Source organism: Poecilia reticulata, chromosome 8 (genome assembly GCF_904066995.2).
Source record: "Poecilia reticulata chromosome 8, P_reticulata-male-v2, whole genome shotgun sequence".
Taxonomy (NCBI): Eukaryota; Metazoa; Chordata; class Actinopteri; order Cyprinodontiformes; family Poeciliidae; genus Poecilia; species Poecilia reticulata.
In genome coordinates, this window is record NC_088837.1 from 8878081 (window position 1) to 8895987 (window position 17907).

Consider the following 17907-nt stretch of genomic DNA (forward strand, 5'->3'; position numbering starts at 1 on the left):
AAGGGTCTTGACGTTGGTAGATATTTACACATTACACTAGAACAAAATATACAGCTGAATGCTTGTAAAAGGTCACTGCACGTATCCGACGGTGTTTTTTACACGTACGACATGCGAGCAAAACAAACGTAGGCTTAAATCGTCCAAAAGGTGAGACACTGTGACGGTGGGAGAACGACAACGGCACATGGTATTTATAATGCACACACGTGGAAACGGCTTGCGTTGAATTGAAAAAAATATCTTTTAATACTTTAGTCTAAGCTCAGACTCTGTGGTTTCTTTTGTTTTGTTTTAGTTTGCTAGATGGCAAAATGTTTTTTAAAAAAAAAATTGAATTTGGAAATAGAAATTTGAATTACTTAAATTTTCAATATGGGTTCTAATGCAATGTTTCTTCTTTTAACAAAATCGAACAGTTTGGCAGTAGATACACGTGGTGCCTTGCAAATATTTGAATAGGACTTTGCCAACACAAAGGTGTACATAATCGTGAAGCTGAGAAGAAAAAAAAAAAAAGATTGCATGGTTCTCCCACATTTTCAAAAAACAAAATCTAAAACGTGTGCATGCATTTTAATGTATTCTAATCAAATGCTCCTAAATGAAATCCAAGGCAACCAGAAAACTTTTGTTTAAATTTAATCTGTTATCAAATGTCTTAGAAGGCCTCGGAGGTTTGTTAGAGAAAACGGGGGTGAACGAGGAACACTGGTGGAAGAGAAGAGAGAAGAAAGGCATAAGGTTTTCCACAATCCATGCAGGAGTATAAACTACACTCCAATGTTAGAATAACCCAGAATAAGTCCAGACTCAAATCCAATTGAAAATGTAAGGCAGCAACTAAAAACTGACGCTGACATATGCTCTCCCCATTCAGTCTGACCAGGCTTCAGCTTTTTGAAAAGAAAAGGAAAAACCCTCCATCTTTAAAGAATCAGCCATTAGATGATCTCCTACAGACAATATGTCAAAACAACTCGCAGTGAAAATAAACGCCGCATTTTTGGATTTTTTTGTCTGCAAAACATTTAAAAACCACGTATGCAGTTTCTTCTGCCTCACCATAACACACAACTTCATGTTGGCCTATCCCATGAAATCTTGATCAAATAAGTTTGTGGTTCTAACGTGACAAAATGTGCAAAATCTCAAGGGGTATGAACACTTTTGCTTTATGCTTACATAAAAAAAAAGTAAAAAAAAAAAGCAAAATAAAAAAAATGGCAACAATGCTGCTCGTATTGCCGTTTGCAAAATTACTCACGCGGATGCTGTCAAAGCATCTCACAATTTCTGCCGTCTGCTGCCGTCGCTCGACCTTCCAGTTCACGACAAACCTGGCTGAGGCTGAGGCAGAAGAACGAATTACATCCAGCACGAAGAACGATTACATAAATACGGGCATTGTTTTGGGAACGGCTGTAGGTTCGAGAAAGCGATGCCGCACTCAACAAGATGAATATGAAACAGGGTGAGTGACATTTGAGCTGTTGACCAACGGGTGAAATATTAATACATTCATGATGCCAAACTGGATGGATCATTTCAGGAAAAGCCTGGGAACGGCTGCAAAAACGACTGTGGACAGTGACTCTTAAAAACATGGATGAGTCTCTCAGTAGATACAAAGTCGACCACTGTACATTTATTTACACAAGGACATGAAAACATACAAAACTTTACATAGCTACCTTAACATCATGGCACATTAGTTACGCTGTGGTTAAGACCTGCTAATTTTAAATGAGGGAAAAGTTGAATGAGTGGATCAGATAAAACCAGCACTTTTAACTGTTGTGTTTAAATAACGAGAACTCAAGAAAATCAATTTTTTTTCTTGCAATCAGCGTAAAATGAATATATGAAAAGGTGGCAATCAGAACTGGATCAGTAGTAGAAGTGCTCATTTTGGGTTTGGTCAGATTTGGAGAGATTGGAATCTCTTTGTCTCGTTTCCAAATCTCCGGGATTAGTTGTTAACTCAAACCTAAGTAACACCTAAAAGAAAATAAAAATAAAAAATAAACATTTGGTGAACAGACACGAAATAAGAACAATTTTTGTCGTCTCTTTTTGCTTTTTTGCCTCAATTTTATGCTAAAACCTTATTTTCTACCTCTCTGTGTTGCATGTTCGAGTCCATTCTATTGTGTCAAGTTAATTAGGAGCCACGTATTCGGGGTTGGTGTAGGAGAATCCGAGGAACTCGTCCTGGTCCAGGTTCATGATGACCAGCTTGTCCGTCGGCGTCAGGTCCACGGCCATCTTGGTGAACTCCTTGTCAAAGTTACAGGTGTCCCGGCGGTTTCTCTGCGGGTGGGTTTTGAAAGTTGTGGATGGTGCAACGATGGAGGAAGTGGAGAGACGACAGTGTAAAAAAGATAAATGGAAACATTTTTGGAGAGGGATGGTATGAAATGTATGGGAAGAAGAGAGCAAAGCGCCGTTAAACAACTCAGAGTGGCATTTCAAAGTGCTTTACATCATTAAAAAATAAAACTTAAATTGTAGAATTACACTGCAGATTGTGACAGCATGTTGGAGTAACTCTTTCAGGTTCGGTTCTTTTTGTAGCGTTTAGTTTATTCGTTTTTTTTAGTTGAGGTATGTTTGAACGGTCATATTCCCTCTGCTTTCGGATGCCGTGCAGCTCGAAGGATTCTTGCTCTTACTTTTTTAACTTTCCGACAGTAAAGTAAAAAATAACCGTGGCAACGAGGTTGTTTTTATACCTGGGAGCAGATGATTAGCATCTCAAAAGCTTAAATAACACCTGAACTGACCCCAAATCCCAGAGATGTTGAAAAGATGGATGCAGTCCGACTCTTGTATTGATCATAACGGGAACTGATCATTTCCCCGACTCCAACATATCTCCATTCACTTACGAGTGAACACAAACGTATGCATTTATCTTGCTTGATGTCGTAATGCGCTTTCAGTCAAAACCCCCAAAAAATCCACACCTCACATGTCTGAGCTGAATTAGAAATGTTTCAAAGCACGAATCGATGAAATTACACACCAAGACATAACCCAGAGTGAGAAAACCGATCGCCGGTCCTGTAAAAGTCACGCTTGGTGTCGTAGATACAGGAGAAAACCTCCAGGTGTGAATCGGTGTTTGACATCAGGGTGCGACAGAAAACATCGTTCAGCTGCGGGTTTTAATACAGGCAGTGCAGCTCTCCACCTGACACAAGTCGTCTGTCAGTTTGCGCCCTAAAGGAGTTTTCTATTGCTTATATTCATGCGTAAGCAACGGGGGAGTGGAAAGGGGAAAAGCTGAGAAAAAATGTCTGAAGTTAGTGTCATGATTCAAGGTTGTGGTTAGTAGTTCGCATCTTTAGTAATGAACTGGGACCAAGTTTGACCATCCAAGCTCTGCATGTTGTCCTGAATTGTTCTTCCCAGTTTCTTTTTTCCATTTCTTTTCTCAGAGCGCGACTAACATGATTTGTATTTCAGTTCTTTAAAAACTCTGTCGACCTTTTAAAAAAAGCCAATTGTGGTTTATCTACTATATTCTACATTATTTCAAGCATAAAAATACTTTGTCTCACACACACACACACACACACACACACACACACACACACACACACACACACCCACACACACACGCACACACACGCACACACACACACACACACACACACACACACCCACACACACACGCACACACACACACACACACACACACACACACACACACACACACACACACACACACACACACACACACAGGGCCACATCTTAATATTTTATTCATATTTATAAAACATTTATAAGTTCAATGAGCAAAAATCCATGTATTGCCAATATGTCTTTTACTGTAGAGACGTCTAATTGTTTCAGTGGTACCAGCATAAAGGTTTCACAACATTATGCATCAACGCAACATAAAGTGTTTCTAATTGCATGTATTTCCAGGAAAGGCACTTGTACATTACTTACCTCTATAACGCTGCCTGGTATCTCTCTGTGGAGGCCTTGGAAAACATATGACCAACAACATCAGTGTTTAGATTGTGTGACAAATATGATCATGTTGAGGCACCAAAAAGATGTTCGACACTGAAGAAGATTTAGCGTGACTGCAGTAGTTTGGTGTTTGACGTGGGAACTTGAGAGTTGTACTATAGATCCTTTGTTTATGATGGTAAAACATCATACCAAAAAAAAAAACCTAACTAATCTAACGCAATGTAGTGCAAAGTTCTTCATTCAAGTTAAACTTTTTCATGCGTCATTACATTTTTACTCATAAAAACATGGTGGATTTGCGTTGAGCAAAGCCGGGTAGAAAGTGCATCTCAGTCTTCTAAAAAAAAAAAAAAATACTCTTTACATCCAAATGTAACAGAAAAATCTTTTGATTTTAGGCACCATTTAAAGGTGGCACCTGGATTTTGTGCTATACTCTCAAAACTAAAGCATTCAGAAGCTGATGATGGGGTCCACACGTGTACATAAGGAGGAATCCCATGTACAAAAGATCATGAAGTGTAAATACTGAGAGCAACATGAGGACATGAGAGAATTTCCAAGGCAACATACTGTAAATCAAGAAAGAAAGAGAGAAAGACAGAGAGAGAGAGAGAGAGAGAGAAAGAGACTCGAGAGACTGTAGACAACTGTGACTCAGAGGGAAACATGTTTGTGTAGCAGTAGTAGCAGAAGGGTTCTCCTGGACAGGAAAGTGTCGTTGCACATTTCGCCTCAGTAGGCATGTGGTGTAGAAGAAAAAAAAGGAAAAGAAAAAGAAATGGAAGGGGGAGGGGCAGGGCGTCCTGAATGCAGTAAATAAAAACTGCAGCCTTTCGATTCGTTTTCAAACACAACAGGGCTGTCATCCTCTCATAACTGCAGCTTATAGGGGTTGAATACGCTACCAAGGAGACGGTGGCATTCCCGCCTAAAACGCTCTACCCTCTCTAGAGGGAACAGAGGAAGACACACTCAGGAAATTTGACTTGGTACATTTCCAACATGGACATTCTCTGACTTCACATTTGATTGCGCTAATTTATATATATATATTTTTATTATTTCAGTGCTCAATCTAGATATTCTACGTCTTTGACTTTAACGCATATGCTCGCCTCCTTGACGAAGAAGTGAACCGCTCTAAAAGAACTTTCCAATTTCTGAAGATATGAAAGACGAGTTGATATCTGTTGGCCATTCAGCAACCCTGAGGGCTGATTGGATCACTGGCTACGATCTCCCTCGGTCTGATCGGCCTCTGAAGGCACTTTGTGGACTAATTTGACAGTAAGCGGACGGAGGTGATGTGAACGTTGAGGCGTGCTTGTAAATCCAGGAAGCAATTAAAGAAGAATCTGGAGATCAATCCTGACAGAACATTTGCCGTGTTTTGTTATTGAAGCAGCGGGTGTTTTGTTCAGCTATAGGGAGACTATGAGGGGGGCAACGCTTTAGGGAACGACGCCAACAGAAGCTAATTAACACAGCTGCGCTTCATTTCTAATTAGTTTCCCCCGCTTTCATGCAGCAGTGAGCTGGGACCTGGTCCTTTCGACGTGGAACAACATGCTGACAGAAAGCATCGTGTGTTTCAACAGTTACCCTGTCGACTCTGCACTACCACAGATATTTTAAATAACTTTTTGTATATTCGTGGCTGGATGTCGGCACAGGTTTGATAATTGTTGAACAGTGGGGAAAAAAAAAAAAACAGCGATGTTGTGGTAAAGGTAGTTTATTCTGTTCCGACACGGCAGAACACTGTTTAAGCTTCTTCCATTAATTTGTTTAACAGCTGTATACTTCTCTCAGTTTTATTCGAAGAACTTGTAATGTCTCCGTTTTCTAAATAAAATATCAAATAATGGAATAGTGTAAGAAAAACTATTATTTTTACTTGTAATAACAGGACTACTATATTATAAATCTAGCAAAGATTAATGCTTCTGTATTTTTCGCCCCTATATATTATTCCCTTTCACAACCTGATGATCTCAAGGTGTTGTGTAGCGTTTTTTTTTAAAGAGTTGTAGAGATTAGTCTCACCGTTTTCTGTCATCAAAACAAAAAACCACACAGAGTACAGAGTGTTAATTTCTTGGTCAGTTTCTTTGGGTTTTTCCAGGTTTTATAAATCTCACTGTCCCATTCGTGCAGATGAAGTAAGCTGAAAGTGCCAAGTGCTGCATGGACTAGTCGGCACTCATTCCTCATGGTAGCAGTTAAAGCTGTTGATTATCTGATGGGTGAGCTTCGTACTCAGTACGCCTCCACTAAATTTCCCAAGAAGACCATTTGCACGTTCATACATCAACCATGCATGCACATATTAGCACATACAGCTGCCAGCAATGCAGACCAGATCATAATGTGCTCCATTTCAGCCTGCTTAAGTTGCAGTTATCGCTGAAAGGCACAGAGAGAGAGAGAAAAAAACAAAAATCAGCATCGGACAGATGGTGAGATGAATATCAGAGGCCTTCGGTGTTGATGCACAGATAGAAAACTCAGAGTAAACAGCAGCAAGACGGTTAATAAACACAAGTAGCTTTCATGTAGCCATGCTTTTTGGAAGCAGCGGCTCTAATGGAGGAACTGCCAGTCTCTACTTTTCCTCCCTCCACCTCGCTTTCTCTCTCCGCCAGTCCACGTCTTTTACGTGACGAGAGGATTAGCGGGAGACGCTGTCCGCCGAGGATGCGGGGAGAGAAGTGGGAGGCACCGAGGAGAGGGGAGGTGGAGTGGGAAGGAGAGGAGGGCGAATAAAAAAAGGCGGTATCGAACGCTGACCTGTTTCGGGCTGATAAGCGGCTGCCGCTTTGTGCTGAAGCCACTGGCTTTAATTTGGGGGCCGCAACGTTTGGAATTAATTATCACACACTACAGCAGCTCTGCGCCTCGCAGTGCACGCCGAATATTACATCCAAGCCAACGCAAACTTTATACATCCTATGTGCTGGAATTTACTGTTGCAGAGGACTCCCTCCCGCTGTATAATGAATCTGGATGAAATACCGATGCTAGTATGTAGCTAGAAATTGTGGGTTCTGTGCTGTGTTCAAGAGTAAAGCGTTCTTTACTACTACATTTAAACCACGTTTCATAGTCACGTTGACTTTGTATGTCATATTAATAAGAAGGACCGATTCTCCCAACACGGTGGCTGGACGCTGAAACAGTGGCATGTCATGCATAAAATGAAAACGCACGGCAATGTGTTTTTCCTTGACCATTTCTCTTTCGGCACTGCTTCATGTGAGCTGTCAGTCAGCTGTGTATCACGGTCCAGTTGCCACTAAAGACGCAACTTGAACACCAAAAGGAGACGATATTAACGAGTTTAAGTCTCTGGAAGTACCAGGCGTTGTTGTGTTCAGTGCAACTCCATCTTAAAACAATCGCTAACATATCAGAAACCTACCCAGCTAGTAGCTAACGTGATAATTATGCTTTCCAGTCTACAGCTAACACGCTACAATGAAGGATACTCTAAGTTTGGAAGCAATAGTTTAATTTGATCTCTGTATATGTGTGTAAACAACAAAATAATGCTGAAAAGTAATGCAGTCAATATATTAGTGTTGTTTGAAGGTCATATATTAATGGTGTTACTAGCATTTGTTCCCATTATTTCATGACACCATGATACTTTTACCCAAGACTGGTACGCCATCGGAATCAGAATATTATAGTGACCCAAGTCTAAATAGCCATAATATACTGAATATAAGACATGCTGCAATGATCAGCAAGTGACATATTGGATTATTAATAATGCTGGGACACTTGTAAAATTGTGTGACTGTTCAAAATGTGCATCTTTGTAGTGGAATGTGTCAGATCAGGGACTTAGTTTCCACAAAACAAATCTTCTGCAAATATTGCATCTTTTTACAAGCTTAAACAGAGCAGGTAGAAGAATTTTATTTAAATACGATAAGCACATTTGTTTTCAGCTTTTATAATCAATGAGCCCTTTGCTGCTTCCATCTTCTTATTTAATTCACATAGAGGAACTTATCTTCTGCTTTGACTGTGAGCAACAACAAGCTGTGGTATTTTCTTAAATGTCAAACTATTAATCTAAGGTAAATCGTCTATCATTTCAGACAAAAAAACAAAACACTATTTTTAATGCAAGAAACTTTTCACTTTGTTTCAATCATCAATAAAATTCATAATGCTTCAGCTTACCAGACAGAACCAGATCACTTTTTTATGAAACATCACAGATTCGATCAACGTGCATGTAGAAATCAAGTTACCGTATGGAAAATGTATGGAAGTTTTTTCTATGGGAAGGGGACGCTTAGCTTCTTAAGAAAAGAAAAACAGAACAATTAAATAAAGGATACATACAACAGAATATGGACCTCTATATTATGTATCTGAGATGAAGCTGATTCTCCATAAAATAACTTCCTGATGTATTAGAGTCTTTTTTACCATGTAGGAACCAGCTGATCACACGTTAAATAAAATGTGGTGCGTTCACAGACAGAAACCGAAAAACAGAGGTGTGACATGTCCACGGTTTAAAGTTGTTCTACACCAAATAACGCCATCACTTTTTTTCTTACCAACTTTCCAAATTGTCAGTAAGAAACTTTAGACACTACCGGAGGGTTACCATCACCCACTTGGCTGCTACAGAGACAGAAGATCCAAAGAAAATACCGACCAGAGCTGCAAAATCTGTTGTCAACTTTAGACAAAACTGGACCAATTCTGGATCAGTTTGACATTTTAGCTCCTAAATTTGGCAAAAAAAAAAAAAATTGTTGTCAAGCATGCAGGTTTCTAGAAAAACGTCCCTTCTTGAGAACAAGACGTTCTTATTCTTACACAAATCAGACAGGAACCGTAACTTAAGGTTAATGGCGTCCAAACCTTGCTAGCCACACATTTTCAACCAAATTAGCACCATTTTTTATCTTCAAATGAACGACTTCTACTCCTCGCTCGCCTTTGCCAGTCTTGTAAACACCGCAGTGGCATCACTGCAGATTTTAGCCTCTCCGTTTCATTTTACAACAGTCCAGTCAAAAATCAGCGCATGTAATTTGTGTCTATGCTTGTTAACACTATAATGTGCTGCGCGGTTAGTAAACGGTGAGTGGTACAATTATTAAAAAAAAGAAAGAAAAAGGGGAACGGTGCAGCCAGTCAGAGCAGCAGGGTAACGGCTCGTACGGTGGATTGAGAGCAGCTTTAGAGGCGGCGAGGAGAAGCTTGAGTGGCTTAGCGGGGTTGTGTGTATGTAGGCCGTGTTCTGCATGTTATTTCCTTGAAGTCATCAGACCTACACTCCCCCCATCATGGAAAGGCTCTTATGATAAGTGGCAGCCATGAAATATGCACAGCCTGCCCTAGCTGCCTGACTCGTTTCGCAGAGCGTTGCTTTGCATTCCCTTCCGTTTCCTCCATCTTGTCCTCGTACCGCTTTCCTCCCCGTCTTTCCTCCCTCGTTTCCAGCCATTCATTAGTGAATCTCCCTCCTCTTTTACAAACGTACTCCCCCGCCCTCCCCCCAAACCCTCAGGATGGTCAAAAATCACCCCTTTCTCTCACCCCAATCTCTACCTCTTGGATTATTTTTCTTTAAGTCTATTCATTCTCCATTCTCTTTTACAAACACACCAAGCTTGTTTCCCAGTGGCAACAACAGGGTTTGTGAGTTTGACCGTGTAATGAGTCAAAGCTACAGCAGTGAGGGATGCAGAAGAATAAAAAAAAATAAAAAGTCAACACTCACCCAACAGATACGCACTGAAGGGCAATAAAATGTACAAAGCAAACTTGAAAAGCATGGATTTTGAATTCTTTATTTATGGAACGTCTGCTATTCTAGGAATACCCCAAAAAGAGTTTAAAAAAAAAAAAAAAAAGAAGAAGAAAATTGAAATTTGGCACATGGAAAGCATTGTGAAAAGCACACTCCTTCTTTATATGAATCTTCACACACAAAACACATAATAGTTTAGATCAAAGCTTTGGAGTACTGCTATTATAGAAAACATGGATCGTAATAATATTTGAGTAAATTCTAAATGATAAGAATTTTTTTTTCATGCACAGTTTGTTTTATCGTTGTCTTTTGAACAAAAAGGATGGGTAGAAAAACTCCACCAATCTTTCAGTAATAACTCCTCGTTTACAATACTGACCACATGTGTAATTATAAGCATATAAAGACATTTGACACAGTAATATATTGGTGCATAACATATCTTTATATTTGTCATGTTGAAATTCAGCAGGAAATGAAAAAATAAAATAAAATAAATGAAAAAAGCGAGAGCACAGGCGATGAACACAAATTTAGACTGAATTTGGCAGTAAAATACAGAAGATAAATATTCTGAGATTCGTAATTATATTTAACATATGAAAAGATGTAAATCCAGACTTTTTCCACTGCTCTTGATATTTGTAGCTCTTACTTTAATGTTACCTTAAATATCAAAGTTCTTACCTTGCAAAGCATAAAAAAAAACACACCGCTTCACTGATCGCACAAACAAGAGTTGAATATCTTTGTAAGACCAAACGACATTTAAAAAGAGAGCCGTATTACGGGAGATGTCACAATGCCAAGAAGAGGCATAGTGTGTTTCCTGGTTGACGGAGAGAATCGTGTGTCACGGGTTGCAGTATTTATAAATTAGCTTTATGGACCAACGAGGAACCTGAACAGAGGTGGATCTATTGCAGTCGTACGCAAACCTGCACCAGATTTCACTCAAAACCCATATCTGATCTGAAGAAGACAAAAGTAAAGTACTATTAATACAGAAAAGCTCACTTAGTCTGTACAGTGAAACATGCTCAATCAGTCTGAGTAAATGTAGACATGCAAACTTTTAAATTATACAGGACTGTGTCTCAGAAGTTGGGATTATAATCTGGGAATGACTGAAGACGGAAAGCGAATGGAAACTGTTTTTCTGCTTTATTCTTTTACACATCGAATGTACTGTAAGTATTCAAACACTAAGATAACCAACATGTTCACCAGCAGTTTTCATAGGCTTCTGTCTGGACTAAACCAACAAGCATACACATAAACTAACAGATCATTAACTTGTTAAAATCACCTCTGATAAGTGTTCAAGTTGCTTGGCGGCCATATTGGATGATATACTTGTCGTGTCTCACTCAACGCTGAATATCTATGTTGGAGTTTTACCTTCAGGGCATTCTGAAATATTTCTCCGTGCTGGAACTTAAAAATTCGAGCCTCCAAGTGTGAATCCAACAAGCGTCTAAATCCAGTGTGGTGAACATCTTGAAATTAGCAGGGGTTTGAGGATAACATTTCTTTGAAAACTTTGAACGTAATCTAATTTAGATCTATTACAAACACTTTGACATCTGAATTTTGACTCGAGGAGCTATGAATTGTTTTCATTTTCAGTGCTGTGAACGGAGCTAACTGGCTACTAGCATTCGAATCGTTTGCAGTGTGAGCCCAGATCCGTTTGCAGGACCTCCGAATTACTGAATCATCCACTTGCAAGTCCACCTGTTGTGGTTAGTTTACAGTACGAAAGCAACTCCCCCTATCAACTATCTAGCAAAGCAAAGAAGAAAATTTTAGCCAAACAGAGGAAGTAACATACAATTTATGTCTTAAAATCCTTGCAATAAAGGATTTTGTAACTATGATTTATGTTCCTCTTTTCTCCATTTGTCTCACGTATGCAAACCAACATGAACAATACTTAGCTGCATCACCTGCTGAGCAGTTTTTATTGAGGTACTTGGAATTATGTTTTCTGCATATTTTAAGCAACTAGTTAAAAGTAAAGTGGACCAAAGAGAATATTCTTCAATTAAACAAATTTTCATGCCATTTGAGAGGAGAAGCTGCAAAAACAATCTGACACAGAGTACAGCTTTTGTTTTTAGGGTCAATTAATGGGATTCGATTTCAACCTGAATGAGTAATGCATCATATAAAAACAGTAAAAAGTGTTCTGTGTAGTTTTTTTTTTTTTTTTAATTCACAGTTTTATCATGTTTTAACTCAATGTTGTTTACATCTGGAAAATACAAAAAGGAATCCAAACTTTCCTTTCCTCACATTTCCGGATTTTGTGGAAACTATACTTTCAGACGATAAAAAAAGAAAAAAAAATAGTGAAGATCACTTGGTTGTTAAAAACTGTCCCGCAACAATTTCTGGCAACAGATTGGCTTCTGAGTAATTACTTCAAAAGAAGCTGAACTGATATGAGGAGGAAGTGGCCATGCTGGCGCTCCGCAAAGGGGAAAACGTAAGCGAGGACAGGTGAAGCTGTCCGTTTTAAGAAAAAAAACCCTCAAAACTTCTGCATACAAGCATCATACACACTTGACAAAACCCACATACACACGCACACACACACACACACACACACACACACACACACACACACGCACACACACACACGCACACACACACACACACGTTGTAAACAGATGTCCAGGTATAGGAATCATGCATTTGTAACGTAAACAAAAAAAGGCTCGTTTCCAGGTTAAATACTTAACGACACGTCCGTAGAAGAAAGAGCGTCATCTAGATAATGAACTACTTCAAACCTTCCAGTAACACTTAAGTTCCCAACTGACTTTGGTCGTGCTGATCCGACGGATGGAAAGCAATAACATGCACTAATAATCAGATATCTGTGGTGCAAGTGTGACTCTACACGTGACGACTTGTCAGGGTAAAACAAGGTTCTGTAAAGTGACTTACAACAGAACGGGTAGGAACAAAAGTCTAGAGAAACTCCTAATGCAGAAACCATGCAAGTATGTGAAGCATTCCAGTTTTAGATAAGGATAAACATACAGACACTCATACAGGTATATACTCATTATAATGCACATATCTAAATAAAATGTTCACGTTTCGAACCCCCAAAGAATAAAGTAAAAATCTCAAAAGGTCAGAGCTTGTTTACACAGAAAATCTGCATTTGTTTTCAATACTTGGCCTTTATTAGCCAAAAGTTTACTGATGTGTGTATGTGTGTGTGTGTATATATATATATATATATATATATATATATATATATATATATATATTTATATATATATACTGTAAATGGTAGTAAGTAATTTTTAATCCCCATTTGATTGTCAGTTAAATTATTTGTGTGTGGTATAATCGTTTTAAACTGTTTAAATTGACATTTCACAAGCAATTTAACCGTCCAATTATTTTTCCGTCCTTGCTTTGGTTATGCGCTGATAATTATTAAAACACAAATCTTTGTTCACATTGCAATAAACACAAGCTAACAGTGATTCTGAAAAACTTGGGGTGAATCAGATTTCCATGCTTCATCTATAAAAGTTTTTACTGTGTCATGCATATCCTTATAATACATTGGTTAATACACTGATGGCATACTTCTTTTTTTGTTTTTGATTGCTGTAGCAAAAACCAGACAGCAAAAGCATAAAGAATATACCTGCAGTATCTTGCAAAGTCCCAGTAACAACTAAGAAGGTAAAGGTATTTTATTAGGAACCAACCAAAACTATAGAGTGTACGTCCACAGCTGGAAAAAGTGAAAAGTGAATATTTTTTTGAAATGAAATCTCTAGTCACACTTTTGGCTTTGAGATTTCTGCCAATTTTTCCACCAAAACAGCCGAAGTTCTTTCAGAGCATCTGTGTATCAACTTTCAACTTTTAAATTTCGATCCCTTCTTCCACATGTTGGCTTTCGATCCTACATGACTTGTGGGAAACTTTAAAGGTGACTTCTGTGTTATTTATTTATTTATTTTTCATTTTCCAAACGGGTTTCTTCTTACCCTACTCAATGAAAAGCTGACCTGTCAATCGGACTCCCTCACATAAGCTGTGAATTCCTGCAGCTCCTCCAGAGTCACCATTAGTTTGCTCTCTTTGCCTGGCCCGCTTCGCTGGACAGCTGTGTCTCGGCAGATTTTATTTACAGATATAATAGGATTTAAAGCAAATGCATGTCACACATTTCAGATTTCTATTAAGAAAAAATGTTATTTAATGATCATTTCCCTCGTATATCATATATTTATCGTCTAGAAACCAAGACATAATACATTTAAAATTTGTTTAACATGAAAAAGGTTTACCAATTCTTTTGCAAGACACTGCAGTTATTCTAACTATGCTTTTTGTACTTCCAGAGCGCTACAGTTCATGCAGTTATGTTTTGAACCTCAGATTGGGGTCAACATAAAATGTGGAAGTCTGAACAACAAATCTGTGCTCGAAGCGTCTCCGTGTCCATTGATAGCCTGGGTATTTGTGAGTGTGTGTGTGTGTGCCGTGGAGTTTTCTGCGTGCGAGTCCGTGTTCCGGTGCGTGGAGCTGAAATCAAGCCTGCTCGGCAGTGTCGGCAGTGGCGGCGGTAGCAGCGCTCGCTGGGAACTCCGGGTTGATAAAGGAGAATCCCTGGAACTCGTCCTGGTCCAAGTTCTGAATCACCTCCTCGTCAGGGGGGGTCAGCACCGGCGGGTGGCGCGTGAAAAAGCGGTCAAAGTTCTCGGCCTCCCGTGCGCACTGTCAAGGAGGGCGAGAGAGGGGATGGATTGGGAAGAGGAGGAGCGGGGATGGACAGGAATGGATGGAGCGGGTGAGGGTAGAAGGAGAGGAAAAACAAAAAGAAAAGGGGATGGAACCAAGGTGTGAGATGAACATCACTTGGAAGTGGTTTCAAATATCAGAACAAGCAAAGTAACTGCGGCACGCTCGATTTTGTTTCCCTCCCCCGAGCGGGAGACAACAACTGAAACGCACCTCACTTTTGCTTTCCTTTTTCAAATATTTGAAGCGTATTCTCAAATTTCAAACAGAAAAAAAACGTCTCAAACATCCTGGAGCAGTGCACTACAATAAACTGGCAACCCTGAGCGTGTGATGCAAAGTTAAAACAATTTTGTGTCCAAAACACTACATAGTCTTGTTTTATTACTGCGGGAGCTAGAATTGTTTTTCTATTTACACATGAACAGCCTCAGAGCTACTAGATAATTATTTGAATAATTGTGGGTTAATTGCAGGTTAATTAGATGTTGCAGCTGTTGAGACCTGCTGAGATAAACTAAATCAGCTCAGATGCAAACGGCCACTTTATCCAACTTAAACTCCAACAATTTTTTTGTTTTTCTTGGCTTCATAAATAATAATTTGTAACTGAATAAATTAACATTCGTGACCTCCTTTCAGCGAGAATTTCAGATTTTACAATTCTCTCCCTTCTTGGCGAAGCAGTTTTGGGAGAAAAAGTTACGACCAGTGCACACATAAAAAGGGAAGCTTACCCCTGAGAAGGGTTTCCCTTTATGTGCATCCAACAAGTCGCTAGCTCTAAAACCTAGTTTTCCCCATGAAAGTGCTTCACAGGGACTTGCTTCCTCCCATCTCCATCGTTACGCAAAGCTTTAATTAACACACCAATGATCCTGTATTCTCTGACAACGTCGCCCAGAGGACAACTGGAAAGTTATTAAATCCAACTCCGGATGAAATTTAACTGACTGCTGTGAGATTTGGGCCAATTTACAAACTGAGAATCAAAATTGGAATGGAAGTTTAGAAGTATCTGAATGAATTAACGGTGCCAAGGTGCAAGGATGGGCTTCCAAAGTCGCTAAAAATCACCATCACACGCTGCTGTCTGAAACAAATTCGCTCTCGCCTAAACGCCCTACACTGTTGTTGACATAACAGTGTTTTAAAACTAGCATTTTCAAGTTACAAACAGCGTACTGCAGGCCTGCTACTTGAGCAAGTAGCCAGACTAGCTAACGAGCTAAACATACAACAGTTTTGTTAAACTAGCTTGTTATGATCTGTAGTTTCTCTGTAAGAAGAGCAGCAAAAATAATTAAACTGAAAAGTAATTTAGCAAGTGTTTACTCCATCTAATATTAAAAAAAATCTTTTTTTTCCACTAGTTTATTTGACAGGGATGAGTGTCATATGCTGTAGCATTTGCTAATTTGTAATGTTAGCAAACATCGTAGTATAACTACAAAATATCATCATTCTAGCAGCTGTGTGAATAACCATTGCTGCTCTTTGAATACAGTAGCTCATGGTATTTATAATTTGTGTCAGAACAATATGATAGAAACTTTTTAAATCCTTGATATACTTTGGTACCGTTAACTAATCCACACCTGATTGAGACTTTGTAGTGACGAACAAGCTAAGGCGCGCAGCAGAGTTACTTTAGATTAAAATGCTTCTAAAAGAGAAAAATCTATCAGGCTAGTTTGTGTTTTTTAAGCAAACGGGTCTCTAATCCACACTACATCTGGTCAGATGTTTCTGGAAAAATATTTGACACGGTTTCAAGTAGCTACTTTTTTTTTTTTCTAGTGCACTCCATGACAGGTTTAAATTTGAGACTGAACCCCAGAGCATGCAAATAAAACAGAAAAATACCCAGACAACTTTGAAACACTGAGAGGACAAATAAAATGTGCAGATGAGATGAAGCTGATGGGTCTATGCGTGGCAGATGTGAACAGACAGAGAGGCGATGGAGGAGAAATGAGCTGACAATCGATCGCTGAGAGGACAGATGAATGGAGACGGTCGCACAGCGATGCCTTCAAATGAAACTTCAGAGTGATGGCGTGAACATGTTTATGTGCTGGGTAAATGCATGAAACAGCCGTTCAACCGGTCTGTTTTCTCGGTGTGCGAGTCCTTCACACGTTCACAAGTTAACGTGCCTTCGCATCAAGCAGATTCTCCAAAGGCATCAACAGCATTTTAAAACCAAAAACAGTTTTTGATCAACATCAAATATCCCTAATAAACAACATGTTAGGGCAGGTTATTTTGTGTTTTTTGTTTTTTTTAGCAAAATAAAGTAATTCACTTTATCAAAAATAACACAAATCAAAAACAAACTTCCCTCACTGAAATAGGCCGCCGTAAAAGGATCAAAGAACCTCTGCCGAAAGTGTCCAGAAAAGACTAACGCTGTTTGTTCTTATTAATAGAAAAGATAAAAAGAGAAGAGGAGTGTGAGACGAGGCAAAGGCCTGGGAGACGATAGGTTCTGAAAGACGAGATCCAACAGAAAGAGGAGACAGATACAGACAGAAAAGAGATCAGACAGCTTCTGTCTGCACTCGCACTACAGGAATTTACTCCAGATCCGCCTGTGTTGCAACAGCCAGGTCCTCGGGATGACCTCTACTTCAAAAAAAAACAAACAACCCCACATGCACACGCATGCATGCTTACACGCAGCCGCATTAGTGATCAAGCACACAGTCCACCGAAAAAATAAAACATAAAAAAAAACCCTGCAGGCAGAGAAAGATGCATAAAAAGCTCAACTCAGAGAAATTAAAAAAAGAAACTCTTAAGCAGCAGAAGGGCCCAAGGCTGTGAGAGTGTCTGTATGTATTGTGTGTGTGTGTGCGTGTGTGTGTGTGAGCATTAGGTGACATCATTCTGACTACAGTTATGATCAAACCCATCTTGTCAGAGAAAGAGGGAAAAAAGAATAAGAAGAAACACACAAACAGAGTTATTTTGAAGACTTTTCTTTTTTTTTTGCAGAAACTTTAAGGACGTGCACCTACTCCCTTGAGGTTTACTCCAAGGCGAAAAACAAAAACCCCCTCTGAGCTCATGCAGAGCACATCTGCACTGCAAACTGCAAAGCACCGATCTTGTGCATGCATGGTACTGCCACGGCGGTGTTATCATCACCACCGTCATTATACCTATCCCAGCCACACATCCTTCAGCAGCCCCCACTATGTTCAGACTTACCTGTGCACAATGTGCCACATAGGAGAGACAGAGTGTAAAGTTACAGGCAGCAACAGATAAAGACGCGATGTGAGAGTAAAGGAAGACAAGAGGAGAGATCCAGCATGAGGAGCGTTTTGCTCTCTGCT

The 17907-nt window shown here is 39.4% G+C and overlaps 1 protein-coding gene across 3 annotated transcripts in view; it reads right to left on the minus strand.

Annotated features, from left to right (window-relative positions):
* Nucleotides 1–365: 365 nt before the first annotated feature.
* Nucleotides 366–17907, minus strand: part of prkcbb (protein kinase C, beta b) — a 93239-nt gene continuing 75697 nt past the window's right edge. The window contains exon 17 of one of the 3 annotated variants that reach the window (XM_008415737.3): nucleotides 366–2313. In XM_008415737.3, coding sequence (XP_008413959.1) covers nucleotides 2161–2313 — 153 coding nt within the window. In that variant the 3' untranslated portion in view covers nucleotides 366–2160. The other 2 variants (XM_008415735.3, XM_017306275.2) reach the window with 2 other exon arrangements.